The following is a 13,459-nucleotide window of genomic DNA, read 5'->3' on the forward strand; positions in this document are numbered from 1 at the left end:
TAGTTGGTAACACAGCATTGAAGTTGAATTTTTGCCAAATACAATATTCATGTAAAACAAACCATAATTACAATCATCTACCTCATGTTCAACCAAATGTGGTAGAGGACAAGAAAAGGCATCACGGGTGAACACATTATGATTCGGGAATAAACGCTCCGTAATGTTTGATCTCGCGGTCCTTTCGTCTGGTATCCAAAGCCAGAAAACATTTTACCTGCTTTGAGTTACACCTCTTTACACTGGGCACTGACTTTTGGTATATTTTATGTTGTCCGCAAAAGTCGTGCCATACCGAGAAGCCGAGACGCGTTATTGTTGTTCTTACCCTCGTACTGTTGGCGGGTTGCGGGCGAGGTTTTGTTTCAAAAATATGTGTGTGTGTGTGTGGGACAGCGAGCCGGTTTACCTTTTTTGCATGTTCTGCTACTTTGTTGTTTTTTTTTTGCTCGGGTAGATCAGCATAAACCAAGCAGAAAATCGCAAAAGTTTTCTGGTGGTTGTTTTGGTCGTGAGCTGTCTTTGGTGGCGGCTCGTGAAAAAAAATTGTTTTTGTTATGATTTTTGCGGTCACTCGCAAAATGTTTAAAGGTCGTTTTGGTACCAAAAAACTTGTTATTTCACAGAATGCGTGTAGGGAACTCTTTGCTAGCGTTGATGGAGAATGTGCGTTAATTTCAACACCGGCAACACTGCTCCATAAAAAATTGAACTTTCGCATACACGGCCAATAAGACCAACTCAAATTTGAGGTCAGTTTACTCATAAATCGCACAAAGTGCAGGAACTCAGCGATGAGTAAATTTTTGAAAAAAATCCCGAATATGTGAAAGAATGGATTCTTTATCTACTGAGACTGAGTAAAATTTTCATCAGTTTTCCACAGGAAAATATGCTGCACTTTTTGCGATTATGAGTAAACGCAACTCAAATTTGGGTTGATCTTATTGGCCGTGTAGCAGCCAACGGCAATCCTGGCAATAATCTTTTACTAAACAAACACTCCATCACCATGACAACCGATTCGTTTTATGAATCTTAACTTTTAATTTACAATCATGTTTACAGGCAAACTTGCTTCACACCCAGCAGATCGTTTTCACACCATCCAGCCATTAATCTTCAACAATCTTCCGTTATCGAAATCATCATCACTATCTCTTGTCTGCTTGGTTGGCTTGAACACATACACCTACTCTTACAGCGCCCCTATTTGTACTATACTTTTTTTCTGCTGCGCTCTCCAATTTGCGATGAACGCACACACGATGGTCATAAATCATATGACTTTTGTAGCTATCATCTTTATGTGTTAAACACATTTACTATACGGGTTGAAATGAAGCTCTTTTGCTATCTTATCATTTCCAGTTATCAGAAGGGTGTTAAGTGGTATGTGGGGCATTCTTTCAACTCATGGGACCGAGAATGTATATTTCTAAGGCTGCATTAAATGAGTTGAAGTTTAACGATATGCGGAATACTGGCAAGAGCTCTACCATTTATTCCTTCAGTCAGTTAATCCACCAGCGCCGATATAAAACGGTCAAGTACAACAGGAAAGGATTTTTTTGACGTTGGATAACGTCTTTCGGCAACATACGGGGGTACAAAATTGAAAACAGTCATTTTGGATGAGTTACGAAAAATTAAAAGATTTTGAACGATAATAACTCAACCGTCTATCGATAGATTTACGAGATAATGGCATCAATCGATTGGAAATATTTCTAGCAATTTGCTGAATGTTTCAAAACTATTGATTTCATGTTGTAAACTATTGAAAAATGGTTAAAAGTAAACCATTGTCTAAAAATGGTGAAAATCGATTGATTTTTTTATATTCTTATACTTTCTCCAACCAAGACATCAGATGCGAGTATCTGACACCTCTGATATTGTCTGCTCTACTATATAAGCGTCCAACAAGGTCGCCCGTTCCATCATTGTCTATCCGATCGTCGACCCAGCAGCAGAGCAGCAGAGCAGCAGTACCAGAGCAGCGAAAGCAGAGCAGCGGCAGCAGAGCCTGGGGCGAAAGGGCAACTACGCCGAGTGCGTTGGTGCCAGTGCTCCGGTATACTGGGCCGCCGTCATGGAATGCCCAGCTGCTGCAGTTCTCAGTCAGTCTTATTCACCGTATGCTCCGCAAGGGCAACTACGCCGAGCGCGTTGGAAAAATGGCCCTTTTCAGGGCCACAACATTATCAAGAAAGAGTTTAACGATTAATTTTCTAATGCCTTTCCGACACTTTTTTCATATGACTTTCATCGGCCTCATGATATTCATGTGATTTTGTGGTGGGATTTTTAGCTATGTGAAATTCACATGGTTTTCATCCATTAGATACCTATGTGGTAAATTTTTTGAGTGTATGCTTCGGCAATCAAAATAAAGTTTGCACGATGGAAGCGCACATCGTAAATTTCGTTCATTTTAGTAATAATTAAATTGCCCCTCTCCCCCTACCCTCTGGCAGTACATGAAAAGCCTTTTTGTGAGGGGAATTTTTCAAAAGGATGCCGATTAAAATAATGGGTACCATTTTCTGAGGATGAGATGAGGACGATTCGTCATCCCTATGAAGCGTGTCACGATCATTCCCAAGGATTCGTGGTTAGCGCGTCTTATTTCTCTGTTAATACCGGTTAAACTCAATAAGAGGATTGTGATCGACTGGTTCCTCTCAAAATATCTGTTTGGATTTCATCCGAAGTTTCGGTCGCATATATTGTGCCTTTTTGAAGGAATCTGTTGGACTCTATATGTTGGTAGAATGTTCTACTTTAGTATTTTGTGTTCACCTACTAAGCAGGCTCGGTTTTATTGTTCTATGAGTTCTAGAAGTATCGCTTCAATACGATTAACCGGTTGGCTAAGCAAAGAAGACCGGAAGTCCCAACGGTAACGGTAAATGTTGAGCAATGAAGGAACAATACAGTTCAGAATCAGCGGTCCGAGGAAAACCTCTTTTGAAGTTACTAGTCAAATCACTCAATTTATTGAAGGCAAGCAGTTCACGTCCAAAGCGGAGAGTAAGGTACATTTACCGGGATCCAGTAAACCGATGTCACGTAGGTAGTTAATTCACTTCCAGAGGTACTAATACCTTATCAGAAATCACACCACACTTCAAATTGGACGCACACCACGATCATTTCTGAAATCTCAACCGTAATTTGCTAATGAATTTCATTCCGCTGCATCAATGTAGGCCATAAGTCCAGGGCCACCGCAGCTCTGCAAGGTAGGGGAAATGGATCTAAGATTGGGCCCATCGCTAAAAATCTGCTATTTACCTATCTTATCTATATGAACGCGTCGTTGGGACGGTACTGATGGATATTTTAGGGCGCTATTGAAAATTTAGTCGATTGATTGGATGGAATGATAACACTGCACTGGTTAATTTCTTGGAAATCAAGACACGCCTACACTAATCAACCATCATCGAACCTACTCGATGAGGATATCAATTAACTAGGAAGAGCATGACAGAAAGATTCAACCATGTTTTTAATGGATTCATTTTATCACTCCTTGCGCACCACGAAGGAAACTGTTTTGAAAACGAAACTCTTTACCATCAAATTGGTCGTCCTGAAAAGGACGGATTTTGTTAAAGGGTGGGAACTTGGATCGAATTTAGGCCTTCTTTTCGGTCTTCTTGGGCAACAGGACGGCCTGGATGTTTGGCAGGACACCACCCTGAGCGATGGTCACTCCGGAAAGAAGTTTGTTCAGCTCTTCGTCGTTGCGGATGGCCAACTGCAGGTGACGTGGGATAATTCGGGTTTTCTTGTTGTCACGAGCGGCATTTCCTGCCAGCTCGAGAACTTCAGCGGCCAGATACTCCATCACGGCAGCCAGGTAGACGGGAGCACCGGCTCCAACACGCTCGGCATAGTTGCCCTTTCGGAGTAGACGGTGTATACGACCGACTGGAAACTGCAACCCAGCGCGGCTCGAACGGGACTTTGCCTTTCCCTTGACTTTACCTCCTTTTCCACGTCCAGACATGATGCAACGAACGACACGAACAGTTCGATGCTGAAACTGTAATGATGACATTTCGACCGTCGAGGGTGGTTTTATACCTGCGTCGAGTAGCATATTATGAATACAGGGACGGTACAATAAATACTGTGGGTAGCAAAATACTGAAAATGGGTCGGTTGTCTCTACGGGCATGAAACAAGACAGCGTTGCCAGTATTCCTGATTTATTTGATTTTCCAGATTTTCAATCGTCTTGCCAGATACTTACCCAGATATAATTCACTTATATGTTATTACGTTTATTTCAAGAATTTTTAATTATGTTCCGGATTTTCCCAGATTTTTTAAATATGTTGCTTTAGAGAATTTCCAGCCCAAAACGAAAACCGGTTGGACATGAGCGTTTCCGAATTCAGTCCAATAGAGGCGATGAGGGCAAGAAGACCATACGGGGCGAGATGGGCCACCGTTCGTTTGGGCATAATACCTATTAACTCAATCTATTTTTTTTACAAACTTGTTGAAAATGCTTCTAATATGCATCTCCATGAAAACCGTATCAAAATTCAATTACATGTCTAAGATAATAATGGAAATGTAACATTAGCTCAAAATCTTTAGAATATTATAAGATATGCAGTCAAGAAAACAAGCATCGCATTCACTATATTACATTTTACTGATCCGCTGGTTCTACAGCGAGCAATACACGTAACTGTTGCTAAAAGAACTTATGTTTCTATTTCACTTGATTCCTGCATGTTATTTTCTAGTGAAAACCTGTCAAAACCTTAACTTTTACTAGGGTGCTCTTTTTTCACTTTGCAACAGAGGACTTCTACATCAACTTCAAATGACTTCCAGCGAGAAAAAAATATAGCGGCTTTAGTAAATCATTATATCAGTGATTTAGTCAAATTATCTTAACCAAAAATAGTAGAAATTCTCATAAGTGATCATTACCAAACATATCCCATGACAATTTATTGCTCACTGCGTGTTTATGATCATTTCTTCGATTATATTTTATATTTTATTGCAATACCTTTCGTGGATCTTTCATAGCATCGTAATGTTTGTGTACTTTGCGCGATAGGTAGCCGGTTTGACAGTTCAATAGGTAGACTTGGCTTCACTCTTGGCGTGACTCATTATACACCGACTCTAGGGTATTCATATTGCCCCGTATGGTTGTTGATCGGAGCAAAAACTGAAATTTTTCAAACATAATCATTTATTCAGTCTATCATTCCAAAACCACAACCAAAACGGCCCTTTTCAGGGCCACCAATAATTCGACAAAGAATTAGTTTTGAAGACAATTTCTTTCCAGAATATCACAGTTACACTTAAATTTGGGGACTATACTGGGGTGTGGGAACGCTGGAAGGGGAGATGCTGTCTGTCTTCGAACTACCAACATCATTCCAAAGCTCCACCAGGGCGACAGAGTAGAGCAAACCCAACAACATCAGCCCAACAAAACGGCCCTTTTCAGGGCCACCAAACTTTCGCAAAAGAGTTATTAAGGAATATTCCTAAAATATAACATACACAATTAAATACAACACATAACAGACGTTATCCAACGCCAACCCTGCGGTCGTATCTAGTATACAACCCTTCCAACTTTTTCATTCCCATAAATCACGATTGTTTAGGTGCATAATGTAAATCAAGCATTAAAAGTGGGTATCAAACAAGACCTAAAGTTTATTAAATACATCTAAAGGATAGTCAACTTAATGAAAAATAAACTTTATCGAAAAGAGTTTACGCCTATTGTTGATCGTTATTTAGTTATTCATGATTTTCTGAAGAATGGATAGACATATTTTGGCATATCTCGTTTAAAATGTTTATAAATTTGTAATTTTATACAAAAATGGTCAATACATTATCAAAATTACTCAAGTAAATATTTTAAAGTAGTGCTTTTCTAAGAGCTATTTTGATTTTAGCTGCTCATAAGTATCAGTGATTAGATTAAACTCTTTCAATATTCCTGCTAATCTAAAGTAAAGTAAAAGCAAAGACATCATATCAAGAAGATTGGCAACTTTGCCGGAATTCAAGCGACAGAGATACAGCTGCACTTGAGCGAAGGTGAAAATAAGCAAATCCACAAACCTTTGCCCAGAATTGTATGACAGGCAAATTTCACACGATGAATTTTACCATTTAGTGCGTCAGAGTACCTTTTCGAGTTGGCAAACCGATTGGGACACTGGAAATCTTGGACGGTGGTTACATTCAATTATTCCTAATGTTTCTTCGAGAGCGTGGTTTAAAGGCTTGGGCTTAAGTCATGACTTCATTCGCGTGATGAGTAGACTTATGTCCAACCACTACTCGCTAGATGCTCATCTCAATAGAATAAACCTCGTGGACAGCAACATCTGTCGGTGTGGAAACGGTTACGATGACATCGAACACGCAGTTTGGCAATGTACGGATAATGACGCCGCCAGAGAGCGACTTTTGAATACCCTCGAGGCCCAAGGAAGACAACCCTATGTTCCTATCAGAGACGTGTTGGCAACCCGTGATCTCTGCTATATGCAGTCCGTTTATGTTTTTCTTCAAATGTCTAGTATAAGAATTTAATTCCTTTTGTCTTTTATCTCTCTTTATTAGTTTTTGTTTGTCTTGTCCCCCCGTCTCGATGAGTCTCATCGTCGCCCACTGGTCACCCACCATAGCCGGTCGAACTCCGGACGAAGCTAGAACAGCACTACCGTTCATACTGGCGACAACGCTCTGATGAGACAACGAAACCCTACCCCAAGCTCCTCCCCTGATCCTATCCTTCGAAAATGTACCCTTCTAACCTCGAGTAAGCCGCGAGTAATCGGCCCAACTCCTACTAGACATAGAATTAAGTGAATTTTGTTGCACACAGTGAACAATGAATTATCGGCTCCGTAAAGCTAACGCGATTGAGCCTTACAAATAAACGAACTAGATAAAAAAACAAACCTTTGCCCTGAAGTTGGAATCTTCACTATCAAATTCGATCGTAGCGTTTACCTTTGAGCGGCTGATCACGCAACTGTTCCTGGCTCATAGCGGTCGTATAGGAAAACGGGAAAGTTTCCAGTTGCCGTGATATTTAATTTATTTTTATTATAGGTATCCAAAAATTATACACGTAAGTAGATGATCTAAAATTGCGTAGAACAGACATCCCTGACTATTATTATTCAACACAGCTGACGTGTTGACAGAACGAGGGAAAAGCAACTAGTGAAAAAAAAAACCCGAATTTATCCACCTATGGTGTGATCAGACCCTTCTTACTTATTCAAGTTTATTTATTTTATTGTCAATATCAGTGACCAAGTCCCCCCACCCCCGTGTCATCCAGTGACGCTACGCCACTGCCTGGGGCTACCCGGAATATATCCGGGTGTAGTCTATTTGGTGAGGCTACCAATCACCTTATCATCGTATTTTAATGTGATTTAATGGGTTTTAATTCAATTCATATTCAAGCAACTTCCCCGGGGTACCCGGAACATGTCCAAGTGTGTCCAATGTGGTCTGGAACAATTAACACGACTTGCATTGATCTTATTTTTGAATTCTGTAGTAATTAGATGTGTCGCATGATGGTTTTGATGCGTTTTCCGTTAAATCCAGCGTGAAGGCCCATATTCACCGGATCTTATTCCAGCCATATCTCCGGAACCGGTTCACCGATTTCAAAACCGTTCAATAGCGTTCAATGGGACCCCAAGACCTATCATTTGGCGCCGAGTTTGTCCAAATCGGTTGAGCGGTTGCTGAGAAACGTGAGCGCATTCATTTCGTTACATACACACACACATACACACATACACACACACACAGACATGTTCCGATCTCGTCGAGCTGAGTCGAATGGTATATCGATAGTCGGTTTTTCAAGTGATATCTATACCCTTCTTTGTAAGAAGGGTAAAATGCATGAACGGGGGATGTTCCGGTTGCAAATCCAAACTTGAGCATGTGCATGATAGAGGGTGCTAGCAACCGGTGGAAACTAACGATTTTAAATTGGATCAATACTTGACTAGCCTATTGGTCCCAAGCAAATCGATTAACGTACCCTATTATAGTCGAAATTCTAGTACTACACTATGTTTGTTTTGATTCGCTATGAAAGTTTGACGGATCAAATGAGGGGTTCGTGAATTTTCCTATGTTTCGAGGGGTGCATAGATTAGCTTGGGGCCGAAGAGAGTATCAGAGCTGTGCCAAAAAGTTGAGCACGTTTCTTCGGGACCGTCTAGTCTTGTGTAGTACTAGAATGTTGACTAGAATGGGGTACGTTAATCGTTTGCTTGCGACCAATAGGCTAGTCAAGTAGTGAGCCAATTTAAAATCGTTAGTTTCGTATTGATTGTTGGTTATATGAAAGAAAAACTATACGCAATTGGAGAATAGTTCATGAACAAAGAGGACAAGATATTTTTTTATTATAACTCATTTTTTATCATCGTCTGATCTTCGAGGGAAAAAACATTTAGAAACAGCTCATGATTAAAAGACGGAAAACTTCGTAATAAATGATTACAGTAGGGTAGAGAACTACTTCAACCTAGGTGCCCATTTTGGGCCTATCAAGCAGAAAACATCAAATCAATCCGTGATTTCGGAGTTAACAGGTAAATTAAGCGTTTGGTACGATACTTTAGTTCAAATGCTACCGAACAAAGTCAATAAGAACGCGTGATATAAATGTTTGCATCCAATCCATTCTCAAAAATAGGTGAAGCGCTTCGACCGAATTAATTTTTATCTTCATCCGATAGGCCTAAGTGAATTCATTGGCGTTTCAATGCGTTAAACCGAGTTTAGAATCCGTAGGCCGAGATTGGTGTCAAGAAGCAGTGTTATACAATTATATTATTATGTCAACAATATCTCAACAATTTGTTACTCTTTATCAAATCTTACGATACGTACGGAAAGGTAAATAAATTTGGAAGCCATCAGTAATAATAACATTCCGTTTGGTGCGAAACTACGCTAGATTAAGAAAGACGTAGAGTGGGTTGTGCTTAATAGGCCGAAAATGGGGTAGTTAACCCTATCAAACATATTGGGATCATTAAAAGTCTTATGAACTGCTCATAAGAAAGAATCTCTAAAGGGCTCTTATAATTGGTATTCAGCGCATGTAAAATTAGTCCATATTGCAGGCCCCTTCTATGGTCTCCACCTTCATTATGCCAAAGAGGTCATCCACAAATTATGTATGGGATTAGGGTGGTGGAGGTGAGGGGCTCCTCACAATTTACAGTTTCTTACAATAGGGGTGAACATTTTCTTACAATAAGATATGGATAGAAGAAGAAAAATGATATTTACCCCTTTATGCCAAAAATCCTTAGCATACATTTATTAAGTATATGAAAAGTTGATAATTTTTTTGTAAAAATAACTCAATATTCAAGGATGTTTTCATATTCTGAAATCTTACTCAAATTTTATGGGTGAGGGGGTAAGATTACACTATTGCAGTGTCTTACAAGGAGAGAAGAGGAGTCTAATAATCCCTCAAAAACCCTTACATGGATGACCCTAGATGGCAATTATGCCAATCGACATATAAATATGTAAAATTGTAAATCTCCATAAAATACACCATATACTGAATAATCAATCAAACTCAGAGTTGCGAAGAAATGCTATACTAATAAAAAAAACTAACATTAAGCTATAGTGCGATAATTTAGTAGTTAGAGAAAGTTCTGAAAAGGATATGTTGTTTGTTCCGTTAGAGTACGGTAGTGTTAAAATTGAACAGAAGTTGAAATTGAGCGAAGGGTGTTTAACGTGACAATACTAATCAAATGCGCACTCCTTGACCTAACTCACACTTTGATGGGTGAGGGGATTTGAGGTATTTCCTCAAACCAACAGGCAAAAGACTCGTTTGACTTGCTCATATACTGTCTGCGGCTGTGGAATGGTTCTAGCGACGTTTATCACTACCGAAAGCCCCACGTTGTATTTCCTATTTCGTTTACCCAACTATTGTTAAAAGAATGCGCATTTGATTAGTATCGTCGCATTAATGGCCATTCGCTCAATTACAACTTCTGTCCAATTTTCACACTTCTCTTAGATGAACCAGCCTACGGCTGAAAATATCCTATAAAAAAAATCACACTGCCGTACTCTAACGGAACTATCAATCTATCCTCTTTATAACTTTCTCTAGTTTATGAATTATCGCACTAAAGCTTCATCTTGATATTAGTATAGCATTTCATCCCAACCCCCAAATAATTAAGTTTTAAGGATCATATCATACTTTTTTTGGTACATATAATATGTACTGGGAACATTTCAGAACATTTCATTAGGAGTCCTTACAAAAGTGCTTTTCTAAACAATTTGTTTTACCATCAATTTCCCGGGAATAAAATGTTATTCGAAAAAAGGTAGATTCTCTAACCTTGGCCGGTTTCGGCTCATCGTAGTCGTACTCCACTAGATGCATACTGCTACTGCGACTGCTGGTCAGCATCGTCGGCGTTGGTGACTGCGGTGTCATTGGATGCGGCATGATGCTCAACTGCTGCTTCTTTTCCCACTGGCCACGGAACAACAACCAAAACTTCAACTTTGGCGCCTACTTGATACTTCTTCTTTCACTTCCGCTTTCGCTAGCTTCAGCGGAGGAAAAGACACGCTTTCGTGACAACCGAACGTTTAGCTAAACTGCGTTAATGACCGCCAACACTACGACTGCTGCTTCTGCCAGTGATGGTGCTTCTCGTTTAATCTCCGATTGGCGTGATCTGCTTCGATCTAGCGACACCGGACCTGTCTCGTTCTTTCTTCCTCCAATTAGCTAATTAATCGCACAAACCGGACTAAATCACATTTTATTTTTTCAACCGGCTAAGCACGGCTTTGAACTTGACGTGACTCGGCGGTATTAATTCAAAACAAACAATTTCCGTTTCACTTCACACTTCCACGAATCAGAAGCTGTGATTTTTCATATTTTTTTCATTTCATTTGCTGCTTCATAACACACCGAAGAAAAAAACATGCAAGTAATTTTCACCTTACACCTTTCGAAGCCATCAATTTTGGCAACATCACTTTCCCGAAACTTTCGCACTCTTTGCTTCTTAAAATTCTTCAACTCAATCGCTTCTTCTGCTTCGGTTATTGGTCAATCGATTTCAGCGCAATTATTTTGCATGCATCCACAAACACAATAGCACCGCACACTATTTCACCTCCGAGCAGCTCTTCTGATTGCCGATGACGAGGAGCACTTTGACCAAATCTAATGAGCACTTCACGAGCGCAGCACCGAAAAAAAAAATTCAATCAATCATTTATCATTACATTTTGCCCGCATTCTCCTTTGCGGTACTCTTTCGCCGATTGTGTAGTATTCTTGCTGTTGTTATTATTACTACAACCGACTGCTGTTATTGCACACGTTTCATACGGAAAGCGTAATAACTTCACCGCTCACAGCTGCACGCTCTTCGACACAGGGTAAAAATTTCTCCTCATTTCACAAACCACAATTTCAAACCAAACCAAAAAATGTATCGTTGCAATGGACCGAAATTCTCCATATCACTCACCTATAATCATCCTGAAGATGATATTGTCACGTGCACCTAGCCACAAAACACACCCGTGGACTCTGAGGTGAGAACGACCGAACGATCGAAACACTTGTAATAACAACCGGGAAGAAAACGCACACACGTTGTCGGCGAACGGACGACGGTGAGTTCACAAAGGTGTGCACTCTGCGAACGTAGTGCACCTTTGGCGACAACAACAAAACACACGATTCCGTATATTGACGAAAAAGGCGTACAGCGACAGAGGTATGGCGCACGTACGCTCCGGACGGCGGCTCACGAGCGAATGTTGATGATGGGCCTCTCTGTGTTTTTGAACCAAACTATGCGGACTGAGAGCGGAAAAGGCTCTTGCATGCATTCTGTGTGGCTCTCGGTTCATCCGAATCACATCGTATCGTAGCAGGTATCGGGCGAAATTCACTCAAAGCGAGTGAGCAACAGAAAATTTAAAAAGTTGCTCCCTCGTCGCCACTTTTAGGGAAGGATCAAAAATGGAGTAAGCAGAGAAACTTCAATGCTCGATTCAGCGAGAAGTTTTGTTTGTTTGTTTTGATGTCGATAGACTGCATACCTACAGCTGAAAGTGTTCATTTTTGAACGGTGAGTCGGTGAGCGAGCCGGTACCGAGATAGAGTGTGAGATTTGAGACATATTTTGAAAGATACCGATGCAAAGGTGTGATATATTTCAAATTTCTCAGCAAAGTTGTCTGGAAATAACTTTTGGAGACGCAATTTTTACCACGCGGAATTTGTAGATATATTTTGCCAATCAAGGGTTATTTTCTTATGAAAATACGCCGTTTTAAAAAATGGATGGGGTAAACACAAACAGCATTTTATCCTAACGTTTTTGTTCTACGTTACATCAAAAAGTAGTGGAAGCTGAGTACCGCGGAGTCACTCGAAATAGTTGTCAAGCAAATCTAACTGGTGCTATGAAAAAAAAAATCCAACGATCAGGACCAACAGCAAGGCTTATTTTCGCCCCTTTAACAGATTCGTTCGAAAGAGTATTCGGATCAATACTCAACATTTTATCCTTAAATCTGCTATGTGAATCTTTATTTGAAATTGAAATATAATGAGTTATCTTTTGAAAAGATGAACATATTTAAAGCTTAACCTTAAGCTCGAACCAAAGATCTTTAGCTCCGTAGTCCTGCTGCGATCCTCGCTGGCATATGAGCACGTCTATTCGGAGCAATAAATTTCAAATTATGATGCCTCGCTTGTATACGTGATTAAATCTAATTCGATCTGGTGTATTATATGATAGCATTCCTTCTCTAGCTGAAACGGCTTAGAGCAGTGCAGATTGCATTATACAATCTTGTTCTGCATTATACATGACTTATTATCTTATATAATTTCAACTGTACATTAATGTGATTCGTAATTAACTATTTTAATTTGCAACAAACATGGTTCCCAGAGAAACAGCAATGAGTACAAACTTGGGTTTGGTTGGTTGGTGTGAAGTGCTCGTAATATCTGGAAGGTTGCTGATATTTGAGCAAAACTACCCCTACATAGTTGTGAGAAATTATGTATTCCAAACCCATCCAAAGAGATGTGTGGTCCAATGAGCGCATACGACGATGAATTTCACTTGGAAACCTCAACATTTGCAATGAGCTTTGCTGAAATTTCTTTCTTTTCTTTGACACTCCATTTTAACATTTAATTTCCGAATTACCATGGAAACACCATGGCTCTCCTATCTGGAGAATATTTCCCCTTGGTAGTGCATTTAATCCATATTTCCCGTTTAAGTTTTCAACGCTTTTTATAAATGCTCGAATTTTCAATGAAATCCGGTGGTTATTTATGAGTACTCCAGAATCA

At 39.9% G+C, this 13,459-nt stretch overlaps 1 protein-coding gene across 3 annotated transcripts in view; it reads right to left on the reverse strand.

Moving 5' to 3' along the window:
* The window catches only part of p130CAS (Serine_rich_CAS and FAT-like_CAS_C domain-containing protein p130CAS), a 420,726-nt gene that overhangs the window by 296,337 nt on the left and 110,930 nt on the right, over positions 1-13,459 (reverse strand). Inside the window, exons 1-2 of one of the 3 annotated variants that reach the window (XM_065231804.1) lie at positions 11,604-11,876; positions 10,448-11,303 (exon numbers count right to left, since the gene is read on the reverse strand). The exons of 1 other annotated variant lie outside the window; for it this stretch is intronic. In XM_065231804.1, coding sequence (XP_065087876.1) covers positions 10,448-10,558 — 111 coding nt within the window. In that variant the 5' untranslated portion in view covers positions 10,559-11,303; positions 11,604-11,876. Of the gene's footprint in view, positions 1-10,447; positions 11,877-13,459 lie in introns of those variants that run through there. One more of the 3 variants, XM_065231802.1, reaches the window with a different exon arrangement.

This window comes from Ochlerotatus camptorhynchus, unplaced genomic scaffold (assembly GCF_037179485.1).
Source record: "Ochlerotatus camptorhynchus isolate MF236.1 unplaced genomic scaffold, CSIRO-AGI_Acam_v1.1 ptg000361l, whole genome shotgun sequence".
In the NCBI taxonomy this organism is placed as follows: Eukaryota; Metazoa; Arthropoda; class Insecta; order Diptera; family Culicidae; genus Ochlerotatus; species Ochlerotatus camptorhynchus.